Source organism: Chrysemys picta, chromosome 22, assembly GCF_011386835.1.
Source record: "Chrysemys picta bellii isolate R12L10 chromosome 22, ASM1138683v2, whole genome shotgun sequence".
In the NCBI taxonomy this organism is placed as follows: domain Eukaryota; kingdom Metazoa; phylum Chordata; order Testudines; family Emydidae; genus Chrysemys; species Chrysemys picta.
This window is the reverse complement of record NC_088812.1, coordinates 11,137,697-11,164,086: the sequence shown is the minus strand read 5'-3', so window position 1 is coordinate 11,164,086 and position 26,390 is coordinate 11,137,697. Positions and strand designations below refer to the sequence as shown.

The window sequence follows — 26,390 nt, the reverse complement described above, 5'->3', positions numbered from 1 at the left end:
AATATATATCTTTTTTGAGATGGGGCAGCAACATCTGCACGCCATATTCAAGATGTGGGCGTACCATGGATTTATATAGAGGCAATATGATATTTTCTGTCTTATTATCTATCCCTTTCTTAATGATTCCCAACATTCTGTTCACTTTTTTGACTGGTGCTGCACATTGAGTGGATGGTTTCAGAGAAGTATCTGCAATGACTCCACGATCTCTTTCTTGAGTGGTAACAGCTAATTTAGACCCCATCATTTTATATGTATAGTTGGGATTATGTTTTCCAAAGTGCATTACTTTGCATTTATCAGCATTGAATTTCATCTGCCATTTGGTTGCCCAGTCGCCCAGTTTTGTGAGATCCTTTTGTAGCTCTTTGCAGTCTGCTTTGGACTTAACTATCTTGAGTAGTTTTGTATCATCTGCAAATTTTCCCACCTCACTGTTTAACCCCTTTTTCTAGATCAATTATTAATATGTTGAATAGGACTGGTCCCAGTACTGACCCCTGGGGACACCACTATTTACCTCTCTCCATTTTGAAAACTGACCATTTATTCCTACCCTGTGTTTCCTATTAACCAGTTACCAATCCGTGAGAGGACCTTCCCTCTTACCCCACGACAGCTTACTTTACTTAAGAGCCTTTGGTGAGGGACCTTGTCAAAGGCTTTCTGAAAATCTAAATCACTACATCCACTGGATCCCCCTTTTCCATGTGCTTGTTGACCAGGGCCGGCTCCAGGCACCAGCTTGGCAAGCAGGTGCTTGGGGCGGCCACTACGGAGCGGGGCGGCAGGTCCAGCTATTCGGCGGCAATTCGGAGGACGGTCCCTCATTCCCGCTCCGAGCGAAGGACCTCCCGCCGAATTGCCGCTGCAGATCGCGATCGCGGCTTTTTTTTGGCTGCTTGGGGCAGCCAAAACCCTGGAGCCGGCCCTGTTGTTGACCCCCTCAAAGAATTCTAATAGATTGGTGAGGCATAATTTCCCTTTACAAAAAACATGGTGACTTTTACTCAACAAATTACATTCATCTATGTGTCTGACAATTTTGTTCTTTACTATAGTTTGCCCAGTACTGAAATCAGGCTTACCTGCCTGTAATTGCCAGGATCACCTCTGGAGCCCTTTTTAAAAATTGGCGTCACGTTAGCTATCCTCCAGTCATTTGGTACAAAAGCTTATTTAAATGATAGGTTATACAGACTACAGTTAGTAGTTCTGCAATTTCACGTTTGAGTTCCTTCAGAACACTTGGGTGAATACCATCTGGTCCTGGTGACTTATTACTGTTTAGTTTATCAATTTGTTCCAAAACCTCCTCCAATGACACCTCAAACTGGGACAGTTCTTCAGATTTGTCACCTAAACAGGATGGCTTAAGTGTGGGAATCTCCCTCACATCCTCAGCCATGAATTCAATTTAATTTCTCTGCCATGGCCTTATTGTCCATGAGTGGTCCTTTGATCATTCAGTGGCCCCACTGGTTGTGGAGCAGGCTTCCTGCTTCTGACGTACTGAACATTTTTTTTTGCTATTACTTTTTAAGTCTTTGGCTAGTTGTTCTTCAGATTAAGTTGATGTATGTGGTTTAATATTAAAGACAGTACACGTCTTAGGCAAGAAATAGAAGTTCTAAAAAGGGATCTTCCAAACTCAGTCTGATCTGCACAGGTACCATCATTCAACTCAATGAACAATTTGCATGAGCAAGAAACACCTTCAAGTCGGACCTATATGAAAGGTGTGCAGAACACCGTCAAAAGTCAACAGGAATTTGGAGTGCAGAAGAAAAACAAGGGTAGACCCTTAAAAACAAACAACTCTAACATCCAGCGGGATTGTCCTGCATTTATAGCATGAAGGGAATAAAAGCAGACAAGAGCTTTGCTGCACATGGATTTCAGACAGAATTTCTAAGGGTGGTCATAAGCGACTCTGAAAATAATCCTGGGATGTTCCCTCCCATGGCAACTCCCAACTCACCCCTGCTCCATTTACAAAGGCCAAAACAGTTCCCCCCCCAAAAAAAAAACTGCCAGGCCCCACAAACTCAAGCAGTGCTTCAGTAAATTAAAATAAAAGCCACCTTCATCCTGCTTACTTACCGACTAAGAAAGAGAAGCAACATTTTCACCATGACAAAAACAGTTAGATGAGCTCAAGGTAGAATCCTTCTCCTCTCCCTGGAGCTCTAAGCCCCATGTCCATGAGAGACAGCAGAAAACATCAAATGTTTCTGCCAGTATTAGATCTCAGTTTCAGCTAGAAATTCTTGCTTAGCCCTCCACCTTCTTATTCACATTATAAACACTACTGATAACTTTTAAAAGCATCCATGAATGCTAAGTTACTCCCTTTGTCTGTTCTGCCTCACTTCTTCTCCATAGGCAAATCAGACCCTTTCACACCTTGCAAAATTCTACTCACGCAGCAACTAATTTTTGGTGTTTGACAAGCAAATAAAATATTGTTAGTTTCTCATCATCATCTGGTAAGAGTTGGTCAAGCAGGTTGCGTATGCAGGCTGGTAAGTTTTCCCATAAGAATTCAGCAAGGATACCCCTACACCCTTTCCAGAAAAAGTGAGGAGATGTGTCACAAAATATTTGCCATACCAGATCATGCCACAGAGGGATTTAGTCCTGTGTCCCATCATTAGCAGTGGCCTTGACTGCATAGTATTCCATAGGAAAGTTATCTAGGCCCCTAGTGCTACTGGACACTCCTGAACCATCTCCTAACTTCATCCTCCAAAATATTTGTCCAGATCAGAAATGTAGTTTACCTTTCTCCACTCTCTGCCCAGAGAATTGGATCGTATGCAACTTCTGAAAAGAAATCCCTACCCTTTTAGAGATCTGGTAAGAGAGACTCCTATGAGACTGGCATCCTTCCTTTTAACATAGCCACAACGATAACTTACCCTTTTAAATCATACGCAAAAAGAGGCATTTAATGAGTCATTAAATGTTGTGCTTTATGAATCTCTTACTCCCTTAATTTACTGTTAGCTGTGAGCACTTTTGATACACTTTATTATTCCCAGACCATGCATGGATTTCCATCCCTTGCCTCCCAAACCTCACCACATCCATCAGTGCTTCCATACAATTGTAATTGATATTAACTTCCCCCTCATCACTGCTTTAGCTACCTCCCAAGAGGGCTTTAGGTTTAAAAACTCCAGAAAATGTTAGCCTAGTTAAGCCCAAGCATTCATCCCAGGCCTGAGATGCTTCCTCAGACAACCACCAGCCTTCTATAACAAGGGGCAAGCAGCCGTTTAAGGTCGTCTATAGGCACTAATTCTGAAGTAGAGTGAGAGCGTGCAACAATCCCAGCAGTAGATATTTCAGCTAGGATTGGATCAGACCCAAAGCTCTGGCTCAGATCACCACACCAGCCTTCAGTTGTCAGCTATCAGACCCTCCTAGATTACTAGCAGCTTCATCCAAAGCCCATGGAAGTCCAATTGATTCTAATGGACTTTGCATCAGGGCCCAGATCAGAAGTCTTTGCACCCAGTCACTGTTCTCTGCCTAGAGATTACATGCAAGTATTTATATATTTCCATGCATTCTTTGTTTTGACAGAATTAGCTGGTTGCTTCCGATCCATCTTTATTGTAGGATCTGTGCGTTGCAGAATGCTCAGACCTAGAATACATGGCAAAATTAGTCTTTGGTGTGATGGTTCTTGAGACCACATTGTAATTCTGGAGTAATTCATTTCCACAACGAGATCAGAAGGAGCTGAAGTTTGTCTGCATCTTCAACCAAGTGGTCCACACTGTAAATGGCAGGAGTGACCAAGCACGCGGTTAAGGTCGCAGTCTCCCCTAAATGCCTAGTTTCAAATCCCATTCCTAGTAGGACGACTGCGTTGACTGGGTGAAAGCCTTATGGCCTGTGTTATGCATGATGTCAGACTAGATTATCATAATGGCCCCTTCATGGCCTTAAAATCTGAATAAACTGAACTAATTTTTAGAGCAATACAATACAGACTTCTGGACCTGCCCCAAAATTCAGCAACAGCAAAAGCTTGTGAAGCAAGATTAGATGTGGAGATTTTTATTTTTAAATTTCTGGGCAAAGTGAAGCCAGCTTGTAATGCAACCTCATTGGAGCTCACAGTAATTGGATGGGAGACTTCAATAGAAAATCAGATTGTGATGGGAAGTGTTGATGATTCGGTGGGAGTTCTTCCCATCTGCATCACTTCTTAACTGATGACTGGGGCTGGTGCTACTGAAGGTGCTGCCTTTTGGATGAAGTGTCAAATTGAGGCCTCCCACCACTTTTGGTTGCTAAAGATCGCATGGCATTTTTATCCTCCAATGGCTGCTTGACAGCCCTCTTCGGTGAAATAGGATTGGTGAGTTTCATTGGTGGGCATCACAACTGGTATCCTTGCTGGATGTCTCAGCAGGGAGCCCAAAGATTACATGAGTTGTGAAGAATCGGTCCTCCAGGACAGGGATTATGCACATTGGTCCAAAACCTCATGGGGAAACTAGCACTGATCGGGCTGCTCCTGTTCTGTGGACACAGTGCTTCAGTTGCCAGGGCCAACTTGTTCCAGTCACCAGCTGGAAATTCACATGAAAAATGTAAGCATTAAAACCTCTCGGTCCAGAAATGCTTGTTCATCGCCTCTAGCAGGAAAAAGCCTCAAACTGCAGCTTGCTCCTCTGAGCTCCTGCTCCCTCTAAGCAACGAAGATGTTTCCACCTCAACTTATAATCACCTTGCCTCAAATGTTTTCACACTATTAAACTCCAAGTGGGTTGGAGCTGAGTCATGCAATCCTCTCCTTCCTGCAGGACTTTTTTAGATTTACATGGCCCTTCTGCAGATCTCAGTGTTAAATAACGCAACAAAGCTGAAAGATTTATGAAGCCATGTACGTTTGTGTCCACATACAGGGAGACCAAGATGCAGTTGCTTCTGTGCATGGTACATTCCTGAGCAGAAAACGCTCTAGAGGGAAAATTTTCCAGTGACAAAAATGTTTCTTTGGCAATCTACAGTTTGTATCCATTTGTCTTCCTTTAGGATGTGCTGTGAGGACAATCTGCCCAATGGCCAGACTCTAAGATACAGTAGTTTACTGTATCTCAAAATTATGGACCAGTTATTGTGTGTGTTACTAATAGTGGCATCTAGAGGCCCCAGCTGAGAGTGGAGCCCCATTGGGGTAGGTGCTGTGTCTACGCAAAGTAAGAGGCAACCCCTGCCTTGGAGAGTTAATCTAAATGGCAGTCTAAATGGACAAGACAAATGAAGACTGAAGATGCTCATCTAGGAAATGAGGCACAAAGAGATTAAACAACTTGCCTAGGGTTATACAAGGAGTCTGTGGCAGAGTGGGGAACTGAACGCAGATCTCCTGAATCGCAGCCCAGTGTCTTAACTGCAAACTTGCCCTTCCTGATCAACTGGCTGGAATCAGTGAGAGCTCTCAGCACCGTCCATCACCCCACATCTGTAACTTGCAACTACACTTGGAGCTACGCTCCAGATGCAACTATGTTTTTGTGACCAATCCATCACACTCATTTGACTCAGTTGCAACAAGCCTGGCTGAGCTGTGTCCACACAGCAGCCCTTTTCACCATTTTGTGCATCTCCACCATTCATGCCACCTGCTGTAACCATGGTTGATGTCACAGCATACCGGAAAAATCTGAACAGTTATCCCATAGTGTCTCAGTAGGCGAAGCCCATAAAACAGTACCAGTAGTACAACCGGGCAGTCAATTTTGGAGGTGTCTTGCACCACATAGAGCTAGGAGCCAGAATGGCCAACCTGCTTACCCACACAACTTTATGGCATCCTGATTATATTGCAGAAAAAATTGCAGGATGAGACTCAGATGTTAAGAAGATTGGAGGGGGAACTCTCACAACACCCTTATCATAGATAATTTGTCAAAAAACTTTTTTACTTTTTATCAAAAAGCAAACAAAATAACTGAGATTTTTTTGTTTTGGCCATAAAAATTTGTTAACTGAAAACTGGAAAAGCTTTGTTTTTTCAGCAACCCCCTCAAAAAAAGTTTAATGAATTAAAAAAAAAAAATCAACATTTTTCATAGAGGGGACACCAAATAAACCCACCAAAACACTTTCCTGACCAGTTGCACTGGCTACAAACTTAGAAGTTTTGTACTGGGATGTTTTTATCTTGATCCAGAACTGAACCTGAATTTTTGTAACAACATGAAGTTTACAAGAGAAAATCATGTAAATTATGCATTTTCATGAATTATCAGCTCCACTGACACGTAACATCCTCTCAAAGCCTTTTTACTATTTCAGTTATATAAGTGCCAGCATGTGACATGACAATGGAGTCTTATCCATGTTTGCAAAGCTCACTTTCTTTGATGTCTTTCTAAAAAGTGAGTTCACAAACAGGGAAACTGGGGAGGAAAACAAATGGTAAAAACATTGACCAAAACACATTTGAACCATCCATAATTTATCACACATGAAACAAAAATGTGAAGCGAGTTGAATTACATAATCAGGAACCAAGAATAAACTGGGATATTACATCATGCAATATAACTGCAAGGCTCAGCAGAGCAGATTTAATTTCTGATTTTCAAGCTTTGTGACATTCAAAAGGGTTTCTCCTTAGATTGAGCCTTGCAATTATCAGATACATTTTGAAGTTTAGCTCTACTTTGCACCTTGCCACAGTTCATGCCATGCCTAAGACCGTGAATGGACCATGCAACTAAAGAACAGTCTGAATCAGTGGTAATTCATCTGTAGAGAAATGCTAAAATGAAGGCATTTCACTAGCAAGGCTGTGTTATTTACTACACACCAGTTATCTAGCTGAATTCAGCACTTTAAGTAACTGAACAAAAATCTAGGCTTGAATATAAATATCAGATCAAAAATGCAAAAGCGAGGAGCCAGTGATCTTTTGGGAACCTGTGCCGGATTCTCATTTATTCTAAGGCCTCTTTACACGGTTCCATCAGTATAAAAGCATCTTACCCACGCTAAGCACCCCTTACATTGCCAGGCTGATGTAACATGGCCCTAGGATAGCAGGCACATTACATTGTAAACTAAAACAAATAAGGGAAGTTCCAGGTAGGAATACATTTTTTTTTTTAAACTCAGAGCTTTTAATCAATGCCAAAGTTCTTGTCAATTTTGAAGTAGCTTTATTGCTACTCATTTTTCCAGACACCACTGGAAATTTTTACACCCTATTCCCTTCAGCCCTCCAAGCTGTTGTTTGCTAATCTTCAGTGCCTCTAGGGTCCCATTCTCGATTGTCCTGACAGCATGCAGTCATTACACCTGCTGTGCACTAGTATAAAAAACTGCATGAGGTGCCGTGGAGAATTAGGCTCTTAAAAACATTAATAATTGTATCACTGAAAGATTTGGTCACCTGGGGGCTTGGAATATCATTCTGATTCCTCACTGTTGCTTTGCTTTACCAATTCATAGTTAAAAGAAATGGCCCTGTTCAGATACCAATGGGTTGCAAATGTCTTGGAAACTAAGTTTTCAAGGTGAGGCGGGCTTCGTTTCCATTTGCGATGGACTCAACATGTCTTTCTTCACACAATTTGTCAAGTTAGATAATGTGACCCTTGTTGTATACAACAGGATGCAGAGCAAGTTCCATGCTTAATTCAACAACTATTAAAAGTTGCCTGTGAGATGTTCAGCTGTCTGCCTTCCCAGCCTAAAGCAGAACCACTGATTGAGACACACTACCGATCTGTCGATACTAGGGATATTTTCAAACTGGTTAGAATAGTACTGTAGATCTGGTTTTAGGTGACCTGACCCATTTTTACTGAGCTGCTTTCAAGACTACTCCATTTCATTAAAAAAGGGACCTGCCTTCCTTAAGTCAGCTCTGCCCTATGGCTCACACTGTTTTAAAATTGGTTCCGCTAAATTGGTTTTTAAATTTCCCCACTATATAGGCCCCAGGAGACAACTTGCAGCACCACTACTTTACTCTTTCAGAATTTGAGAGATGCAGCTTCCACTGTCACTTGCCCCTCAGTCTGTGTGCGCACATGTACCTGCATGTCAGCCCTGCAGAAGAGTCCTTTGTCTAGTCGCAGGACAACATATGCACACCATGCAAGGCATCTAGCCTGCATGTCTGGAGAAATCACCTCTAGATGTGAAGGATTAAGCTCACTCCCCTGGGACTATTTGGTCTCTTTGCTGAGGTTTCCAATGCCTGGGGCCACTTCGCACCTGCTGTGTCATTTGCATGTATGATGCGCACTCTTCCCCAGCAGGAACTGGACTAACACCAACATACTCATTTAGCATAGGTCACCAAACCATCTTATGATTAGGGTGACCAGATGTCCCATTTTTAAAGGGACAGTCCCCTTTTTGGGGACTTTTTCTTATATAGGCACCTATTACACCCCACCCCCTGTCCCGTTTTTTCACAGTTGCTCTCTGGTCACCCTACTTATGATAGTCATATTTGGGAACTACTGCTAGCATAGACTTAGGGTGACCAGACAGCAAGTGTGAAAAATCAGGATAGAGGGTGAGGGGTAATAGGAGCATATATAAGGAAAGGTCCCAAGTATTAGCACTTTTCCTATAAAAATCGGGACAGCTGGTCACCCTACATAGACTAGAACTGAAGTAGAGGTGAATGTTTCTATATCCTATTACTGATCCACTGAGCCATGCAAACTCTCCACCCTACATGAAATTTTATCCAGCAGCGTGTCTCCAGTCCTGCATACTTTTCATCTAAACACCCACTGCTCATTTGAAGAGGCCAATTCTAATTATTTACAAAAGGTGTATTTAACATCTGTCATAATGATAAAATGGTTCTCTCTTTAGGTGACATTAGAATTCCCATCCCACTGCATGCACTGAAGAAACAAGAGAAAACATTTAGATTTTAACATATTCAAATATATTACCTTGAGAAAAGTACACTTCTACCCTGTGTGTATAGTAAGCCATCAAGTAATACACTAGCTCTCTGCCCCACAACTAGTGCTTCCAAGCTTACCCTAATGACAACCAACCAGTAGGTTAATTACCTAAATTCACAATTCTTGCTAGTGATGGGACCAGAAGGCAGGGGGGGTTGTTTTGCAAAGCCTCTACTGGGCCCAAGCACTGCACAATCAGGGGAGATTCTTATCTAGGTTCTAATTTAAGTCAGTGACCAACAGGGCTGGCTCTAGGTTTTTTGCCACCCCAAGCAAAAAAAATTTTGGCTGCCCCCCGTCCCAGCCCTGGGCTCCTCGCCACACCCCCCTGCCTCCCCGGCCCTGGGCTCTCCCCTCCCCCCCCCCCCACACACACCCTGCCGCCCCAGCTCTGGGTTGCCCCTACCCCCCCAACATTGCCCCCCCCCCACACACCTCTTGCCGCCACAGCCCTGGGCTCACCCCCCACACACACACACCTGCACCCTCCTTCCGCTGCAGCCCTGGGTCACTGGTAACTCGCTCCCAGGGCAGGTCATTCAGCAGGAATTTTAGATGTGCACAGAACACAAACAGGATTGGTTCCCATATGGTTACAGAACTGCAGTAAAGTGGAACAATTTTCAGCTTGTGTGATTGGAGGATATCTGGATGCATATTATAAGACTGTCCTACATAAATGAGGAAAAGTTGAGGTGCCTTTATTATTCTTTTGTTCCACTCTTTCTTTCTATGTGGAATTTGCCAACGCGATATCACTGTCTTCCTTTTAAACAAACAAACAAAAAAGGCAATGGCTGTTGAAAATAGCAATTCCAGTCCTAATAACCACTGGGAAGCATTTCTTGCTCAATTTTATCCTACTTTTTCTACAGCAAGTTACAGTGGATCAGTATATTTGATTTGGGAGAAATGAAGTAACAGCCGCCCAAACTGAGCTTGAGCACTCCTGAATTTTGAGGTGTTCAAATCTGGAAGGCAGGTGCTGGGGGGGGGGGGGGGGAGGGGGGGGGGGGAGGGAGCTGTGGCTCCGCAGGGGAGCACGGCAGCGTGTCTGGCGCTGCGCGAAGCCAGACACGCTGGTCTGAGTGGCACGGTAAGGGGGCTGGGGGGTTGTAGAAGGGGTAGGGGGTTCTGGGGGGTCAGTCAAGGGACAGGAAGCAGGGGGGTTGGATGGGGCAGAGGTTCGGGGTGGGGGCAGCAAGAAGGGGGGGTTACATGGGTCAGGGGTTTCGGGGGGCAGTCAGGGGACAGGCAGCAGTTGGATAGGCATGGGAGTCCCAGGGGTTTGTCAGGGGACAGGTAGGGGGTGGGGTCCTAGGGGGGAAGTTGGGGGGGTCTCAGGAGGGTGCAGTTGGGGACAAGGACCAGTGGGGCTTAGATAAGGGGTGGGGTCCTGGGGGGCAGTTGGGGCAGGGGTCCCGGGAGGGGGTGATCAGGGGACAGGGAGCAGGGGGGTTGGAGTCTCTGTGGGGAGCAGTCGGAGGGAGTGGATGGGGGCAGGGTGGGGCTACCCTCCCTCCCCATGGAGTGTCCTATTTTTTGAATGTTAAAATATGGAATCGCTACTCCCCGTGCAGCTCTCCATTCACAGCAGGCTGCAGCATGAGGTCTCAGCTTCCTCCCTCCCTCCCCGTCTTACCTGTTGGTGGTGGCCAAGGGAATGCTGGGAAATGTAGTTCTTTCCCTGCTCCAGGGCTGGCTCTATCGGCAGGGAGCTAACCAAGGAACTACAGCTCCCAGGGCCCCCTGTTGATTCTCAGCTCCCAGGCTGGATCCCTGCCGCCCCTGCAAATGGGCTGCCCCAAGCACGTGCTTTGCTGGTGCCTAGAGCCGCCCTGGTGAGCAAAGCTCGGCCCATTTCCAATTCCAGCCTGAGAATTCACTGCCTTCAGTACTGTAACAAGGCAGCACAGCCACGAACGCTTCCTGCAAACTGGCTATTCTGAACTTAATGGGGGGTGGGATCAAGATCCTCCCTGCTCCAAACGCACACCGGAGCTAGAGAGCAATGTCTGGTAGCAGTTAGGAGCATGGGGCCTAGGATATGCAGCTGAACAGTTCCACATCTTTTCCTACGAGGTCAATGGCACGTTTACACACACTAACTAGGCAGTTGATTACTCGGTTTCACGCTGCTATACTGATGAATGTGAAGCACATCCTAAAGCAGTTTCAGCATACTTTCTCTTTAACCAAGGCAGTTTAAGAACTGCCGTGCACTGACAGCATCACAACCGCTTTCCAAGCAGTGCATCATCATCAGCAATAATCACATAGTTCTTCCTCCTGAGGTGTGTATCTTAAGCTGTGCTGCCAACCATCCGACAAGGCTAAGTCAGAGCATTCTAATTAAGGAGCAATTCTCTATCATTCAGTGCAAGAAAAGCAGGTGGTATTTAAGAGCATCATGCAGCAGGTAAGGTTTATAAATATGGTAGGCTTGGCAGTCTGGAGGGAGGGAAAAGGCATCTGCTTCTGAGAACACTAGTTTGGTTTTTTTGCAAACGTACATGCAATAGCACACTGAGAAAATAGCAGGACGTTGCTGGACATTGTTTACTTAACGAGTAAAGATGGCGCTATCGCTCATTCCAGAGCAGAGCTACGTTTTGGAGAGCTGGAGAAAGAGGTAGGCTGGGCTTGACATCACTAAAAACACACAACCTGAGGTAACAATTTTACATCACTTCTCCCCCAAACCCTGGAATAGACCAACTCATGCTCCAAGGCAATCTGTATTTTCAGTGCATTTAAAGCCTTCAGAAATATTCCCTCAGTACATTGTCAGAAAAAAATAATATAAAAAACACTCCGCACTTTCCATCCCCAAAGCACTATACAAACTATCAACTTGCTAAACCTAATAGCCGGGAGGAAAGTAAGCAAATCTCACTCCCATTTGCCAGATCAGAAGACAAAATAAAGGAGGTTTAAGACCAAAACTCTCCCAAGTGGCTTCTGATTTTGGGTGCCCAACTTGAGATGTGCCGAGCTCCCAAAACTCTAACAAGAAGTCCCTAGGAGATGTAGTTGTTCAGCACCCCTGAAAATCAGGCTCTACTTAGGTGTCTAACATTGGGTGTCCAAAAATTCACACACTCAAAAATAGAGGCCACACATATGAGCAGCATGGTGAGCAAAATCCAAGAACTTCTGGTGCCTCATCACATGCTTTGCCCACTAAGCCAGGAAGCCACAGTGAAGGAAGCTCCATTACTTGGCACTTTAAAAACCAGACTGGACAACGTGCTAGACGTAGTATTGCCGAAGGCTTCCCTGCACTGGCTGCAGGGCGTAGTGGATGGGCTAGGTGATCCAATAGGCCTAATTTTTATGATTGGATAAAAGCTAAAGCACTGTATGCCCTGAAACAGTAGGGATCATAACCCCCCTAGAATGACAGGTTCTTTATTTAAAAAAATCCCCATTAGTGTAATTCCAAAAGTTCCTGAAGTGAACTGGATGACTCCTGGAGCAAGGCACTACTCAGCCTGAGTAAGAGTGGCAGTAGCTGGCCCTTTATTTGTTTTGAATTATACACCTCAGGGTTTTCACAGAGGCTAGATATTGATAGACATGCACCTAAGAGGATGGTATACAATTATCAGTATTCATCCAATGGTCTTGCATTATTTTTTTTAAATCACTGTCGATTCATACAGACTGCAAAGCCCATCAAAAATGTCCCAGTGCCATTTTTGAAAGGTAAGTGGTGGGAGGAGTGGGGAGGAAAGAGAGAGACATACACAAGATAAGCATTAATGCTTAAAAGATTTCTCACCTGGAATAACAGAGATAGTTTTCAAAGCTCGGAGAACTCTGAAAGTTCTCAATGCTGAGACATTCCCAAGGTCCACAAACTCTGTGACATATCTGTAATGAGGGAGGTCACACACAAAAAACACAATGACAAAACACACACCAAAAAAACAACTACAGACAAAGCAAAACATCACTCACAGGGGCCTGTACCCAACAGCTAACACCAACCGGAGGCCGCCTTACCTGGAATTACAGAAATAGTTTTCAAAGCTCTCAGAACCCTGAAAGTGCGCAGAGCTGAAACATTGCCTAGGTTTACAAACTCTGTTATATACCTGCAGAATTAAACCAGAGTTAATGGCACCATTGGGGTCACCTTCCTTTTAATATAATCGTTTGTAGGAAACAGACTGTAATTTAAAATGCTTTAGAACTGGGATTGAGAGAGACAGAGAAAGATACAAAGCCAAAACCAGTTTAAAAATGTCTCAAGAACATAGGCCAATTAGCCCAGCTGCATGTTTTGTTCTTTGAGCTTTCACCAATTTGGAGTCTAATGTTTTAATACTGTACGGACCTGTGTAAAGCAATTTTAAAAAGTTACTTGGCAAAAGAAACCAGGTATGTTTGGAGAGACTGTTTCCTCAATTCAATGGGGCGTGTTGTCAATCAGAGCTATTTCACTTTCCTCCGTTTTTAATCGTCATCAACATTTGCAGTTACGCAGCATCTAAGTGCCTCACAGACAATCATTCAGTAAACTTCGCCACCTCTCTGTGAGGCACAGTTAAGTATAATCACCATTTTACAGATGGCCAGACTTGGGGCACAGAGAGGTTAAATGAATCAGTATCAAAGCCAGAAATAGAACCCAAGAGTCTTGGCTTCAAGGACCCCTATTGTAACCACTAAACAAACTGCCTCTGAAAATAATTCTGCTGTTTTGGGAAAGTCTGGCATTTCGTAGCTTTCCAGGCACTACAGGTCAAACTCACTGGTGTGCAGAAGAACTAGCTAGACATCACCTAAGCCTCGTGAGTGGGATTTAAATGATCTATAAGCCTTGGTGAATTTGGGACAAATCCTCCTGATATGACAGCAGTACAACCCCACTGATTGTATGGCTATAACGTGACTGAGCCCAAAATGCTTGGTACTGATGCTTTTGAGAGCCTGACAGTCTTTTCAAAGTTGACATTGCCTTGCTTATTAACTTACCATCCAGCTGCACAACAAATGATATTGGATGAGATTTTCAAAAGGAGTTAGAGGAGTTAGGTTCCCAATTTACAATAAATGGCACCTAACTCCTTTAGGCGCCTATGAAAATCTCAGGCGTTGACTAGTTGAATTTAAGGCCTCATTTGCATTTCTTGAACAATGCATCTTTTAGTCAACAATACATAGAAAGGACAACTAGTGAAAGCGCTGGCACCCAAAAAACCCAATGCCCCAAGCCTCTGCACTTGGCCAACATTGGGGCCTGATATTTCAGAAAAGCAGAGCACCCACAACCCCAGCGAAATGCAAGTCCCCTGGACCCTTGAAAATCAGACCTCCACGCCTTCATCAATTATCTCTCCGATTTCAGTAGCCAGTGTTGGCCCTGGACAGGTGTAAAATGTGTCAAAGCAAATATGGAAGGAAAAAAATTATTCCTCTCTCAGGCGTTGGTCAGATTGTCAATGACATATTTCCACTGACGATAGCTGGGGTTGTAAGAGTGCGTTAGAACAGGCCAAGAGGTGAAACACATTTTTATAAGATACAGTGTGCCAAATGTTTAGAATTCATCTCTAATTAGGAAAATGAATTTAGTGGTCTACCTGCTGTAAGACACCTGGGCACTTCACTGCTTATTAGACTTGGAAGATAAGTTGATTCAGCAAAAGGGAAAGAATGAGCTAGACAAAATAAAATACTGTATGGTAAACTTCCCTTTTTGGGATTCTGAATTTTTAGCTGCAAAAGGTTAATATCTATCTATTAACCCACAAGTATCCAAAATGCTGCCCAAGAAATCCCAACATGCAAACCAAAGCCATGGAGGGAGTCAGTGGTGGAGCAGGGATTTAGAAATTCCTAATTCCCATCCCCTTGCTCAGCTCACCAGCACATGCCAACTCTCTGGCGTAGGAGTAAAGCTAGAATGCTGGGCACTAATTACAAAACCCTACCTCATCATAGGTAAGTGGCCCCCAAACTATGGGGTGTGCCCCCTCAGGGGGCGTGCAGAGGAACTTTGGGTGGGCGCAGAGTGGGTCCCCAGGCCAGGGGAGGGAGGCGGGGAGGGAACGTCACCCAGCCTTGCTCTGCCCCTAGCCGCAGCTCCACTCCACTCCACCCCAGCTCTGCCCTCATTCCTTCTCCACCCTCAGGCCAACTCCACTCCTAGCCCCAGCTCCTCCCCCATCCCCAGTTCTGCCCCCAGCTCTGCTGAGGAAGCCTTGGCTGTGCAGAAATGGAGTGTGGGCACGAACAGATTCCATTACTGGGGGGGGGGGGGGGGAGGGGTGCAACAGGAAAAGTCTGGGCACCGCGGCCATAAGTGCATAATCAGAAAGCTGTGATTTGCCCCAAACATGTCCAAGTCAAAGCCGTTGTAAGCAGATGCAGCTCTACTAATTTTAGTGGAGTTGCATTTAGCTCTCTCTTTATCTCAGGACTGCACTGAAAATAAAAGCCAGAGTCTAAACTTTGATCTTTTTGGTGACCACTTTAAGATTTCCTTGGCTTTTCCTTTTTTCCTATGCACCTGTCTCACACGAAGATTCAACCCCCTTCCACATTTCATGTACACGCATAGAACTGGTAACAGGAATAACCTGAAAATGCAACTTACGCCATCATGATGACACTGAAATCTAGCCAGTTCCATGGATCGCGAAGGAAAGTAAAACCATCTATGCAGAAACCTCTTGCAATTATTTTCACAAGTGATTCAAATGTATAAATACCAGTGAATGAGTACCTGTTAAAAGGGAAGTCAAAAACAGAACTCTGCTAAGAACAATGTGGTAAAAATATAATTTCAGTTATGAAAAAATCTTTTCACATATATTAACTTAACAAATCAAGGGGTTATAAAACCCCTATCCTACTCCCACTGACTTAAATGGGAGCAAGAGCAGGCTTATTGAATAAATGAAACAAAATTCTGCAAGAATTTAAGAAAAAAAATTTGAAGTATTTAAAAAGAGAAAGGTACAAAAAAATGCTACTTACTCCACATTCTTCGACCATTCAGGTGGGTTACTAAAAGTCATGAATACACAGTTGGTCAAAATAGTGGCCATAATGATCATGCTAAATAATGTAGGGTGAAGTCAAGGAACAAAGGGACACGCTAAATTGGCTATTTACATCTTTGTAAAATTCACTGCAATATAAAGACAATTCTAATTAGAATAATTTCCAGCCAGTGATCTATTCACTATCAGCTAGATAGGACAAGAGCCAAGACAACATCCAGCAGTCACAGGAGATGGAGAAAAGAGACATTTTTGCATATAATTTTTTTCCATTTAACTATCTCATTGGTTTCCCCACAATTCTCTGATCTCTTGGACACTATGGGGCTGATTCTCCATTGCATTCTGATTTGGTAGCAGTTTATATCCACTTTACACTTGTGCAAACAACTGCACGAGGGACAGAGCAACAGTGAACTGAGAGATATCACTCTCCAAAGGGCATTGCACACACACATGCGGAGCACAGCATTTCACATTAGTTAATATTTACGGCAAGTTAGCACAGTTCTGTCCTGCCTCCAGGCACTGAACAGAGGAAGGTGCACACACGCTTCCTGTTCATGTTCTGCAACCAAACAAGGAAAACAAAAATACTGTCTTGTCTCTTTAACATCAGACATTTTACTGCTTAGAACAAATCATGAAGGCTGTAAAATTGTAATGTACATTGAAAAAAAATCAGGTGTATGAATAGACTCAGACTAAAGTCAGCGGAGACCATCATGATCATCTAGTTCAGGGGTGGCCAACCTGTGGCTCCGGAGCCACATGCGTCTCTTCAAAAGTTAATACGCGGCTCCTTGTCTAGGCATCAACTCCGGGACTGGAGCTACAGGCGCCAACTTTCCAGTGTGCCGGGGGGTGCTCACTGCTCAACCCCTGGCTCTGCCACCACTCCACCCCTTCCCGCCCCCTCCCCGACCCAGCTGTGCCCTCGCTCGTCTCCCCCCCACCCCCCTGCTTGCCACGAAACATCTGATCAGGAGGTGCAGCGGGGGAGGGGAGGCGCTGATCCGCGGGGCTGGGAGTCTCTGGAACTGGAAGCGGGGTGCTGCTGATGTATTTCTGTGACTCTTTGGCAATGTACATTGGTAAATTCTGGCTCCTTCTCAGGCTCAGGTTGGCCACCCCTGATCTAGTTGGACCTCCTGCACATTGCAGGCCAGAGAAACTCACCCACACGCTCCTGTAAATAAAACAGAGTCCCTACCTCGTACTTCATAACAATTTACATTCATCCTTTAAGTGAAACATCCCCCCAGACAATTTCATCTATATCCAGGAATAGCAACACAATCTGCTGGTAAATGAAATGAGTGAGCAGCATTGTATTACATCACTTGTTAGTCAGAAACCTGGCTAGGGTTTCAGTTTGGAGTTTTTTCCAACTGCATGAAACATGGGGTGCATTTGATATGATATGCATAACTGCAAAGTGAATCCTACTGGACAGGTAGAGTCTAGCATCTTAGGAGACAAAGTTTCATTTCCCCCCCTGATTTTGTGCATTCAGCTGAAGGCGGCAGGTACGCCCACCTTGCACCAGCTGCTGCCATCAAGTGACCAACTGTCCAATCCGTTGGCATGAGTCCCTTGATACGATAGCTCACTCTGGCAGGGGCAATCACTTGCATGAGCAAAAAGTGAACAAGTCTCAAATGTGTTACTCAAAAAATGAAAGGTGTTTTTTTCAGAGGCAGCACATGGTTTTCATAATGTTTTTCTCCTACAAGAAATGGGGGGAATCCCTATGGCTCTTAAACTAAAAGACCATGAGATTGCCCCTTTCGAACTCCATCTTGTATAATCTGGTTCAGACAACTTGCAACCCACTCTTTTAACATCCACTGAAATGACCCATTGCCAAAGTAACATGAACTCCTTATACACGCAGGCTGGGATTTTCAGAAATGCATTCAGCATTAACTTAATTCTGCTTCCACTGAAGTCAACAGTAAAACTCCCATTGTCTTAAAAGGGGACAGAGTTATGTCTTGATTTCAAATGCGGCTGCATCTTTGAGAATCCTACCCTGTACAATTTTACCAGAACCCTTCTAGGATTTACAGGCTACTGGACATAATCTAAAAATACGCACAAGAATTCCATTTGCAATGTCAATCTGTCAAGGCCTTGTATTTTCTAAAGATTCCTTCATACATAATTTCTTCTTAAAAGTAAAGGATTACCTGGTGCTAGAGGCATGTGTTATATTCAAGGGAACTGAAATAAGGATGAAGTATAATTGTAATGATAAGCTATGATTACAGCTGCATCAAATTGAAACATAACTTTTCTCTCTCTCTGTTTCCAAACTGCCAGTCCTAGATAGGTAGATACACACACACACACACACACACACACACACACACAGAGGAATATTTTAGACACAATTTGATAATTTCTTTTGTAAATATGGTTTTATTATTTATAACGTCACAGGATTTTTGTTGGATTCCTCCCAAATGTGAATATACTTTTATATTTTTATGTAAATGCATTTTGTATATTTTTAAAATGCAGATACCATCAAAAGTAAATGTGTAAGTAAACAGACACCTTCTTACTAATAGTCTGATCCTTTTTTGTATTCAGGATCATATATGGAGGGTCTGAAGACAAAAAGAAGGATGTATTACTCTTTACTGTTAAGCGTGATTCAGGAGCAACACAGCTGCAGCAGACAGAGAGAGATTCTATTTTGACTCAGGCATCAACAGAATTGTTAACCAAGAGCCTGATCCAAAGCTATTGGGAAGTATTTTCATCAGCTTCGGATCAGGCTTCAGTTTCACCTGCAAAATCTTTGCTTCACAATGGTCAGATGCATACCCTTCAATTGCACCTTAGCCCATCTGTGAGAGCTACATTTACAAGCAACAAGACATAACCTAGAAACAACACAGTTCAACTCACAGATCAAGTTTCCAGCGCTAGCAGCTAGAAAACACACATTTTATTTGTAAGCCAAGCCAATTTGATATGGAAGCTTTTGAGATACCACAGACCTGGGACTCCACAAGGTCTATTTTACAGTCACTTTGCAGAGTAGAAAACTAGGAATTGCCAGACTGGATAGACCCATCTCATCCAGTAACTTCTCTCTTACAACACAAGCATCAGATGCTTCAGAGAAAATGGATCATTATGGAATAAACCTGCCCATAGAGGGAGGTTTGAGAGACACCAATAGACTTAGAGATGAATAGGAACATAATTATAAGTAAAGCACAATTGGCTGCATCTCTGGCTCAGAGTTTGTTTAATGGTTTCACCAGCTAGATAAACCTTTACTTCTCTTAAGCATAGCCGTAGACTATTTCTGTTCCCATATTTACTGGTACTGGAAGAATGGATGTGCGTATACACAGTGTAGTGTGGATCTTTGTAAATGAAATGTTACTGGATATGCCAGGCCTATAGGAACTATCATTACTTATTCATAAAGAAAATAATTACTAATGTATAAACTTGGAGCCCAGTCCATTGGGATCCCCTTCACTGATCTCACTGAGTGTTGATTGTGTACTACAGAAATAAGTTTTGAAGCAAGAAGTAAGACAAGTCATTGATTTTTTCAAGCAGTAAAACAGCAGCAGCACAGAAGTCAATTATTAATAAAAAAGGATATGAATGTATCAAAATTTTAATAGCTATTCTCCTAAGCAGATTAAAAGGAGTTAAAATGTACAAGGCAGGTGTGGCACTAAATCGGAAGAGTGTTTTCCCTCTGTTTAGTACTACAAAGGTCTGCAGAGAAAGAGAGAGAGAGAGAGAGAGTTAATGCATGAAAAATCAAAGTATGAAACATATGTACAGGAAAAAACAGATCAACTTTCAAGGCAAGAATTTAAAAGTCACAAGAATTACATTTTCTGGTGTTTTTAAGAAGATCAGTGTTTAAGAAGTCCCCCACTCCTGGTAGAATGTGCATGCCAGAGTATCATTATTATTGGCATTATGGTACCATTTAGAGGCTGAACAAAGATCATAGCCCCTTGTGCTAAGCACTGTATAAACAGAAGAGAGAGTCCCTGGCCCTAAGAGTTTACAATCTAAACAGCCAAGGAGTGGAAGAAAAGTAGTATTACTATCCCCACCTTATGAAGGGGGGACCAAGGCCCAGATATGTTAAGTGACTTGCCCAAGGTCATATAGGAAGTCAGTAGCAGAGCCAGCAGCTGAACCCAGGCCTCAAGTCCTAGTTCAGCACCTTAACCTAAGACTATCCTTCATCTCAAATATGGCAGACACAGGGTTTCATAGATCTGTGACTCCCTCCCAATTCTGCTAATTACATTGCCACCCTGCATCAGTTTGTGGCAAGAGCACACTTCATCATCTGCAAAGGAGGAGGAAAAAGTGACATAAGCAGAAAAATAATATATCCTGAAGCTCAACCCTGGCAGAACTGAGCAGAGCCAGGTGTCCAGCCCAGACGTGCGTGCTGCTCCCTGAGAGCTCTGAGCATATTGCATAATGCTGCACACACCTGAGCCATGACTGTGTATTTCCATTACCTCCTCCTCCCCAGTTAGAAATGTAAAAATGTATAGGTAAGTACCAGGCAGGGTTTCTCTCCTTGCACTTATACAACCTGTGTAATAAACTAGGTAAGTAAATACCCACTGGGCAAAACAGGTTTTTCCTACTCAGACCTCACCTCCCAAAATATAAACCACCCATTTCATCAACCTATCGGAGCCTGTGTGACCTCCCTCATCAGACAGACCCTGCATCCCACCAGAGAGAGAGAGAACCTGCACAGCCTCCCTAGTCAAACCGATCCTTCCCTCCCCCCATGCCCCCACCAGAGAGTACATGTGGTCTCCCTCATCAGACAGACAGTCCACTCTCCCCGCACACATAGGGCCTCCCTTGTCAGACTGACCCCTCTCCTCCCCCTCACACATGACCCCCCTCGTCCCACCTGGAGTTGTGAATACCTTATTCTCCAAACTCTGCCGCCTTGAACAAAGCCCACCAGTTGACCTGACGACTACAGAAGCTATAAAAAATTACAATCCAGGCGCATCCAAGTATATAAAGCATGCCGCTCCCTTGTAAAGGGAAAAAAATCCCTCATGATGACTCCTGAAGATGCACTGCCCACCAATCCAGTGAATGTGGGTGAGAACATTCAGGAGCTACATTGCTTATCCCTTCCATCACAACAGGGGCCAGAGCAAGAGTGACAGGTTAAAAGGCAGCAATGTGATTACAGCCAGCATCAAGCAAGAACTGTCAGGACTCAGGGACCCTTGTTTTACTCAATTCACAATTAGCTATTGGCCACTCAAGAAAGTCTCTCTTGCACAAACAGCTAGGAATGGACCAACTCCACAGCTAAAAGGCTTACAGAACGAGCCGTATATATAAAAGGGTGATTTTCCGATTAAATAAACACAAGCGGGGGGAAATCAGGTCACCTGTGGTAATGAGTTATGATAAACAGATAAACCACAATTGGCCCTCTTGTTGACAACTCAGCAGAGAAGCCAAGGATAGACAGCCAAGGAAACAGGGCTATGAGAAGATGGTGGTTCTGTTGGGCCCAAGTTCCCGCATGCTGCCTATGCTGTAGAGCGAAACTTTTAGTGCCCCTGCCCATGCTTTAGCTCTTCTGTGCATGGAGAATTTCCATCACCACAGCTCTCGGTGCAGCACAGAAGCCATACAATTCCCCACCACCACCACGATAAAAAAAATAAAAAGCTGAACTGTTTGAGCTGTACAACCTGCAGGAAGCCTTCATGCCTGCTGTTTGCCGGCTTCATATCAAGGTTGCTTTACAAAGGTATCTGCAATGGAACATTCATATGGGATACACTGAACGCAACAGCCCCGTCCTCCAGAGGGCCCGTTAACGAGCCCAATTACAGAAAAGCCAGTGGACTCAACAGGATCCATGTTGAGTCTCCACACAGCAGTGTAGTGCCTGCTTTCTCCCTCCACAGATGTGCTGAGTACTCATTGGCTATTGCTGTAGACCTGGGCCTAGATCAGGGGTGGGCAAACGACGGCCCACGAGTCATTTTAAGCTGGCCCTTGAGCTCCCGCTGGGGAGCAGGGTATGGGGCCGCTCCACGCAGCTTCCAGAAGTAGTGGCATGGCGCCACTACAGCTCCTATGTATAGGGGCTGCCTGGGGCTCCGCTCTGGATGTCGTCCCCGCCCCAAGTGCCGCCTCCGCAGCTCCCATTGGCTGGGAACCACGGCCAATGGGAACTGCAGGGGCAGCGCCTGCGGACAGGGCAGTGTGCAGAGCCGCTTGGCCATGGCTCCGCGTAGGAGCCACAGTGGGGACATGGCCACTGCTTCTGGGAGCTGCTTGAGGTAAGCACCACCCCGAGCCTGCACCCCTGAGCCTCTCCCCACGCCTCAACCCCCTGCCCCAGCCCTGATCCTCTTCTCTCCCTCCAAACCCCTCGATCCCAGCCCAGAGCACCCTCCTGCACCCCAAACCCCTCATCCCCAGTCCCACTCCAGAGCCCGCAGTCCCAGCCAGAGCCCTAACCCCCCCAGCCTGGAGCCCCCTCCCACACCCTGAACTCCTCATTTCTGACCCCACCCTGGAGCCCACCCCCCAACCAGAGCCCTCACCCCCCCTGCACCCCAACCCCAATTTTGTGAGCATTCATGGCCCGCCATATAATTTCTATTCCCAGATGTGGCCCTTGGGCCAAAAAGTTTGTCCACCCCTGGCCTAGATTTTTTTTAAATGTTCAGTCTGAGTAATCTGTGTGTTATTGGGTTTGTAATGAGTTTCTGTATTGTCTGAGTAGTGGCATCTGCTCCCTATAAAAGTGGCTGGCACACAGGACCCCAGGGCTTCTCCAGTGCTATGAGGTGGTGGGTGACTTCCAGCCCAAATGACCCTGAAGAGGTGAAGCTTAGAAAGGTGAACAGACAGGTCAATTCTGCAGTGACTGGTTCACTGTAAGACAGCAGTGGAAGGATTACTTGCACTGGATCAGTTAAATTGGAAGTAGGAAGTGTTCAAACTGCCACAAAACTAGTTTAACTCCAGATGATTCAGAGGTGCTGCAGTTATGAATTCCATTGAGTTCAAAGTCCAGAGAGCCATCAATGAAGGAGTGTGTGCACACATGCGGCAACCACTAAAATTAGAAGAGAGTTAAACCAGTCCAACTTCTGTATGTTGACAACAAGATTATCATTGGCTTCAGGAGTTGGGTAAGGCCCAGCATATATGAACAATTTTACTCATACACTAGCACAAAGACCCTCCCCCCAAATACAAAAACTCTCCAGTCTAAACAGACTTGTTCACACTTACACTGGGAATCTGTGTGGGCAGTGACAATTATGAGCTGTCAAGATGTTGGAGCAGCAAAGAGTCCTATGGCACCTTATAGACTAACAGACGTTTTGGGGCATGAGCTTTCGTGGGTGAATACCCACTTCTTCGGATGCATGATGTTGGAGAGGTTCTTCCCCATTGGCCTGGAGCAGGTGAGACTATTCCCAGTTGACAAGGCTCCAGGCCTAGGGGAATTGTATACTCAAATCCTGCAGGAAGTAGGACAGAGGAAAGCCATAAGGGTAAGGTTTACACAGAAAACGAGAAAGCTCCAATAATTAACAATGAAGAAAGGAAGGATCTTGCCAACTTCAAAAGAGAAGCTGCTAGTCTGACCTCAGTTGTGGGGGAGAGATATTGGAAGCACTGATTGGGAACAAGATTACAACACATTCAGAAATGTATAATTAAGTGAGGAGCAGTCCACAGGGACTCGCCAAGCAGAGGATCACACACCACATCCTTGCTAATATTCTTTTAAGTTGTTATTGCCTTGGTAGATAAGTGGAAGTGGAGGGAGGGGAGAAAAAAAGCAAGTGGATCATAATTTATTTGGATTTCAATGTCATTTGAGGCCACAGTGTGAGTGATTGAGTCACAATGTCAGACTCCAGAAAGTATGGTGCAGTACTGAAAGGAGACAGAATTATTGAAACAGATGAACCACAGACTGAAGGAAAGGACATTAAGGATGTTTGCGAATGGATACAACTCCAGTGAGAGAGAGAAAACATAAGGTCTACAATGGATCAGTATGACTGACATAGGAATCACCATATCAAATCAGACCAAAAACCCATCTAATCCAGTATTTCATCTCTGACCGTGACTGATCCTAAATGCTAAATTTACCTTATATGCACACGCTCCTGACTGAGGGAGATTATTTCCAAACCATTTAAATTTGCTTCTGTCTCGTAATTAAGCTGGGTGGCAGCAGATGAATAGATAAAAAAACAACTTCAAGGCACTTGGGCTTAGCATTATTGGTTAATAGGCTGTGCTGTTCACTGTACCAACAGTGAGTTGTACTCGACAGTGCAAGCCAAATACAAGCTAGAAATTACACCCTAGAAGGAAGCACAGTACAATCCAGGGGAAGAAAGAAGAGGGAAACGTTTCCAAGAGATTGTTAATCAAGCAACATGTGGGGACCACATAAAACAGGGTTGTACAATTTAACTCAAACTCAGCCTTAGCCAAATCTGGATCTACGTTCCCCAGGGTGCATCACTTACCAGATTGTTCTTCCAGCTCAGTAAAGTAACAGTGCACCAGTTTACCCTGTCCCTGTCACAAGAAGGGACAGTTTGTTTGTTTCATTTAAACCTGCCTAAAGTAAAGTTAAGATTCTTCAGCAATCCCCCCAGGATTCTTGGATTAAGTAGATTTCTCTCCCAGATGAACCACATGGCCCCTGCCCCTTGGCCTCAGACCACCTTGCAGTGCACCCAGGAAAGTACAGCTATTGTCCCTTGTCAAGTGTCCTTGGAGCCAGGTTAAACAGATGAACATTTTTAACCACTGGCAAGGAGCCCAAGCTGCAGAATTCGGATGTTCAGATCCATGGTGGTTTTGTTCTGGCCTCTCCTTTAGAGTGTTTATGGTCAGTCATGATTCAAATGTACACAGCATTCTAATGGGGAACAATCTAGGATAACCCATCACCTGAAAAGCGGACAATCCAACACAAAGCATGTAAAATATATCTATGGGCTGCAGACCACATACAAACCATCTCTGTGCGACTCACGTGTGTACAACTGGAGAGGTGAGTCTAGAACACTGGTCCTTCAATAGCAAAACACACTGGCCCCGCCCACCCAAGTGAAAGGAAGGGAACAGCCTGTATGCACTGAAAAGTTTAAACTCTAATGCACCATATCCTCTTACAGGCATCAGGAAAGGTTTTTTATGGTATATTACAGACCAAATGCAGCAGAATGCATGCATTAGAATGAAACTCACCCCCCACAGATGGCCAGCACAAGGCCTACAAACTGCCTAAAACCTCCTAACCACCCTCTCTTCAGTATTTAACCCACCCTTGGCTCAGCCCTTAGCCTCATGGAGCCCAACACAACAGAATCCACAAGAGCCCTCTGCCAAGACAGATGTTGTTTCTCAGCAAGAATTTCTCTTAAGAAATTATTAATGATCTGGATGATGGGATGAATTGCACCCTCAGCAAGTTCGCAGATGACACTAAGGTGGGGGGAGAGGTAGATACGCTGGAGGGTAGGGATAGGGTCCAGACTGATCCAGACAAATTGGAGGATTGGGCCAGAAGAAATCTGATGAGGTTCAACGAGGACAAGTGCAGAGTCCTGCACTTAGGAAGGAAGAATCCCATGCACTGCTACAGGCTGGGGACCGACTGGCTAAGCAGCAGTTCTGCAGAAAAGGACCTGGGGATTACAGTGGACGGGAAGCTGGATATGAGTCAGCAGTGTGCCCTTGTTGCCAAGAAGGCCAATGGCATATTGGGCTGCATTAGTAGGAGCATTGCCAGCAGATCGAGGGAAGTGATTATTCTCCTCTATTTGGCACTGGTGAGGCCACACCTGGAGTAGTGTCCAGTTTTGGTCCCCCCACTACAGAAGGGATGTGGACAAATTGGAGAGAGTCCAGCAGAGGGCAATGAAAATGATTAGGGGGCTGGGGCACATGACTTACAAGGAGAGGCTGAGGGAACTGGGGTTATTTAGTTTGCAGAAGAGAAGAGTGAGGGGAGATTTGATAACTGCCTTCAATTACCTGAAAGGGGGTTCCAAAGAGGATGGAGCTCGGCTGTTCTCAGTGGTGGCAGATGACAGAACAAGGAGCAATGGTCTCAAGTTGCAGTGGGGGAGGTCTAGGTTGGATATTAGGAAACACTATTTTCCCTAGGAAGGTGGTGAAGCACTAGAATGGGTTCCCTAGGGAAGTGGTGGAATTGCCATCCTTAGAGGTTTTTAAGGCCTGGCTTGACAAAGCTCCGACTGGGATGATTTAGTTGGTGTTGGTCCTGCTTTGAGCAGGGGATTGGACTAGATGACTTGCTGAGGTCTCTTCCAACCCCGATATTCTATGTTTCTATGAT

At 44.7% G+C, this 26,390-nt stretch overlaps 1 protein-coding gene across 5 annotated transcripts in view; it reads right to left on the bottom strand.

Moving 5' to 3' along the window:
- The window catches only part of SCN8A (sodium voltage-gated channel alpha subunit 8), a 112,652-nt gene that overhangs the window by 53,601 nt on the left and 32,661 nt on the right, over positions 1-26,390 (bottom strand). For 2 of the 5 annotated variants that reach the window (XM_065576476.1, XM_042857397.2), the window contains exons 3-6: positions 19,617-19,735; positions 15,957-16,046; positions 15,574-15,702; positions 12,751-12,842 (exon numbers count right to left, since the gene is read on the bottom strand). In XM_065576476.1, the coding sequence (XP_065432548.1) occupies positions 12,751-12,842; positions 15,574-15,702; positions 15,957-16,046; positions 19,617-19,735 (430 nt within the window). Of the gene's footprint in view, positions 1-12,750; positions 12,843-12,974; positions 13,067-15,573; positions 15,703-15,956; positions 16,047-19,616; positions 19,736-26,390 lie in introns of all 5 variants that reach the window. The other 3 variants (XM_008173858.3, XM_065576479.1, XM_065576478.1) reach the window with 3 other exon arrangements.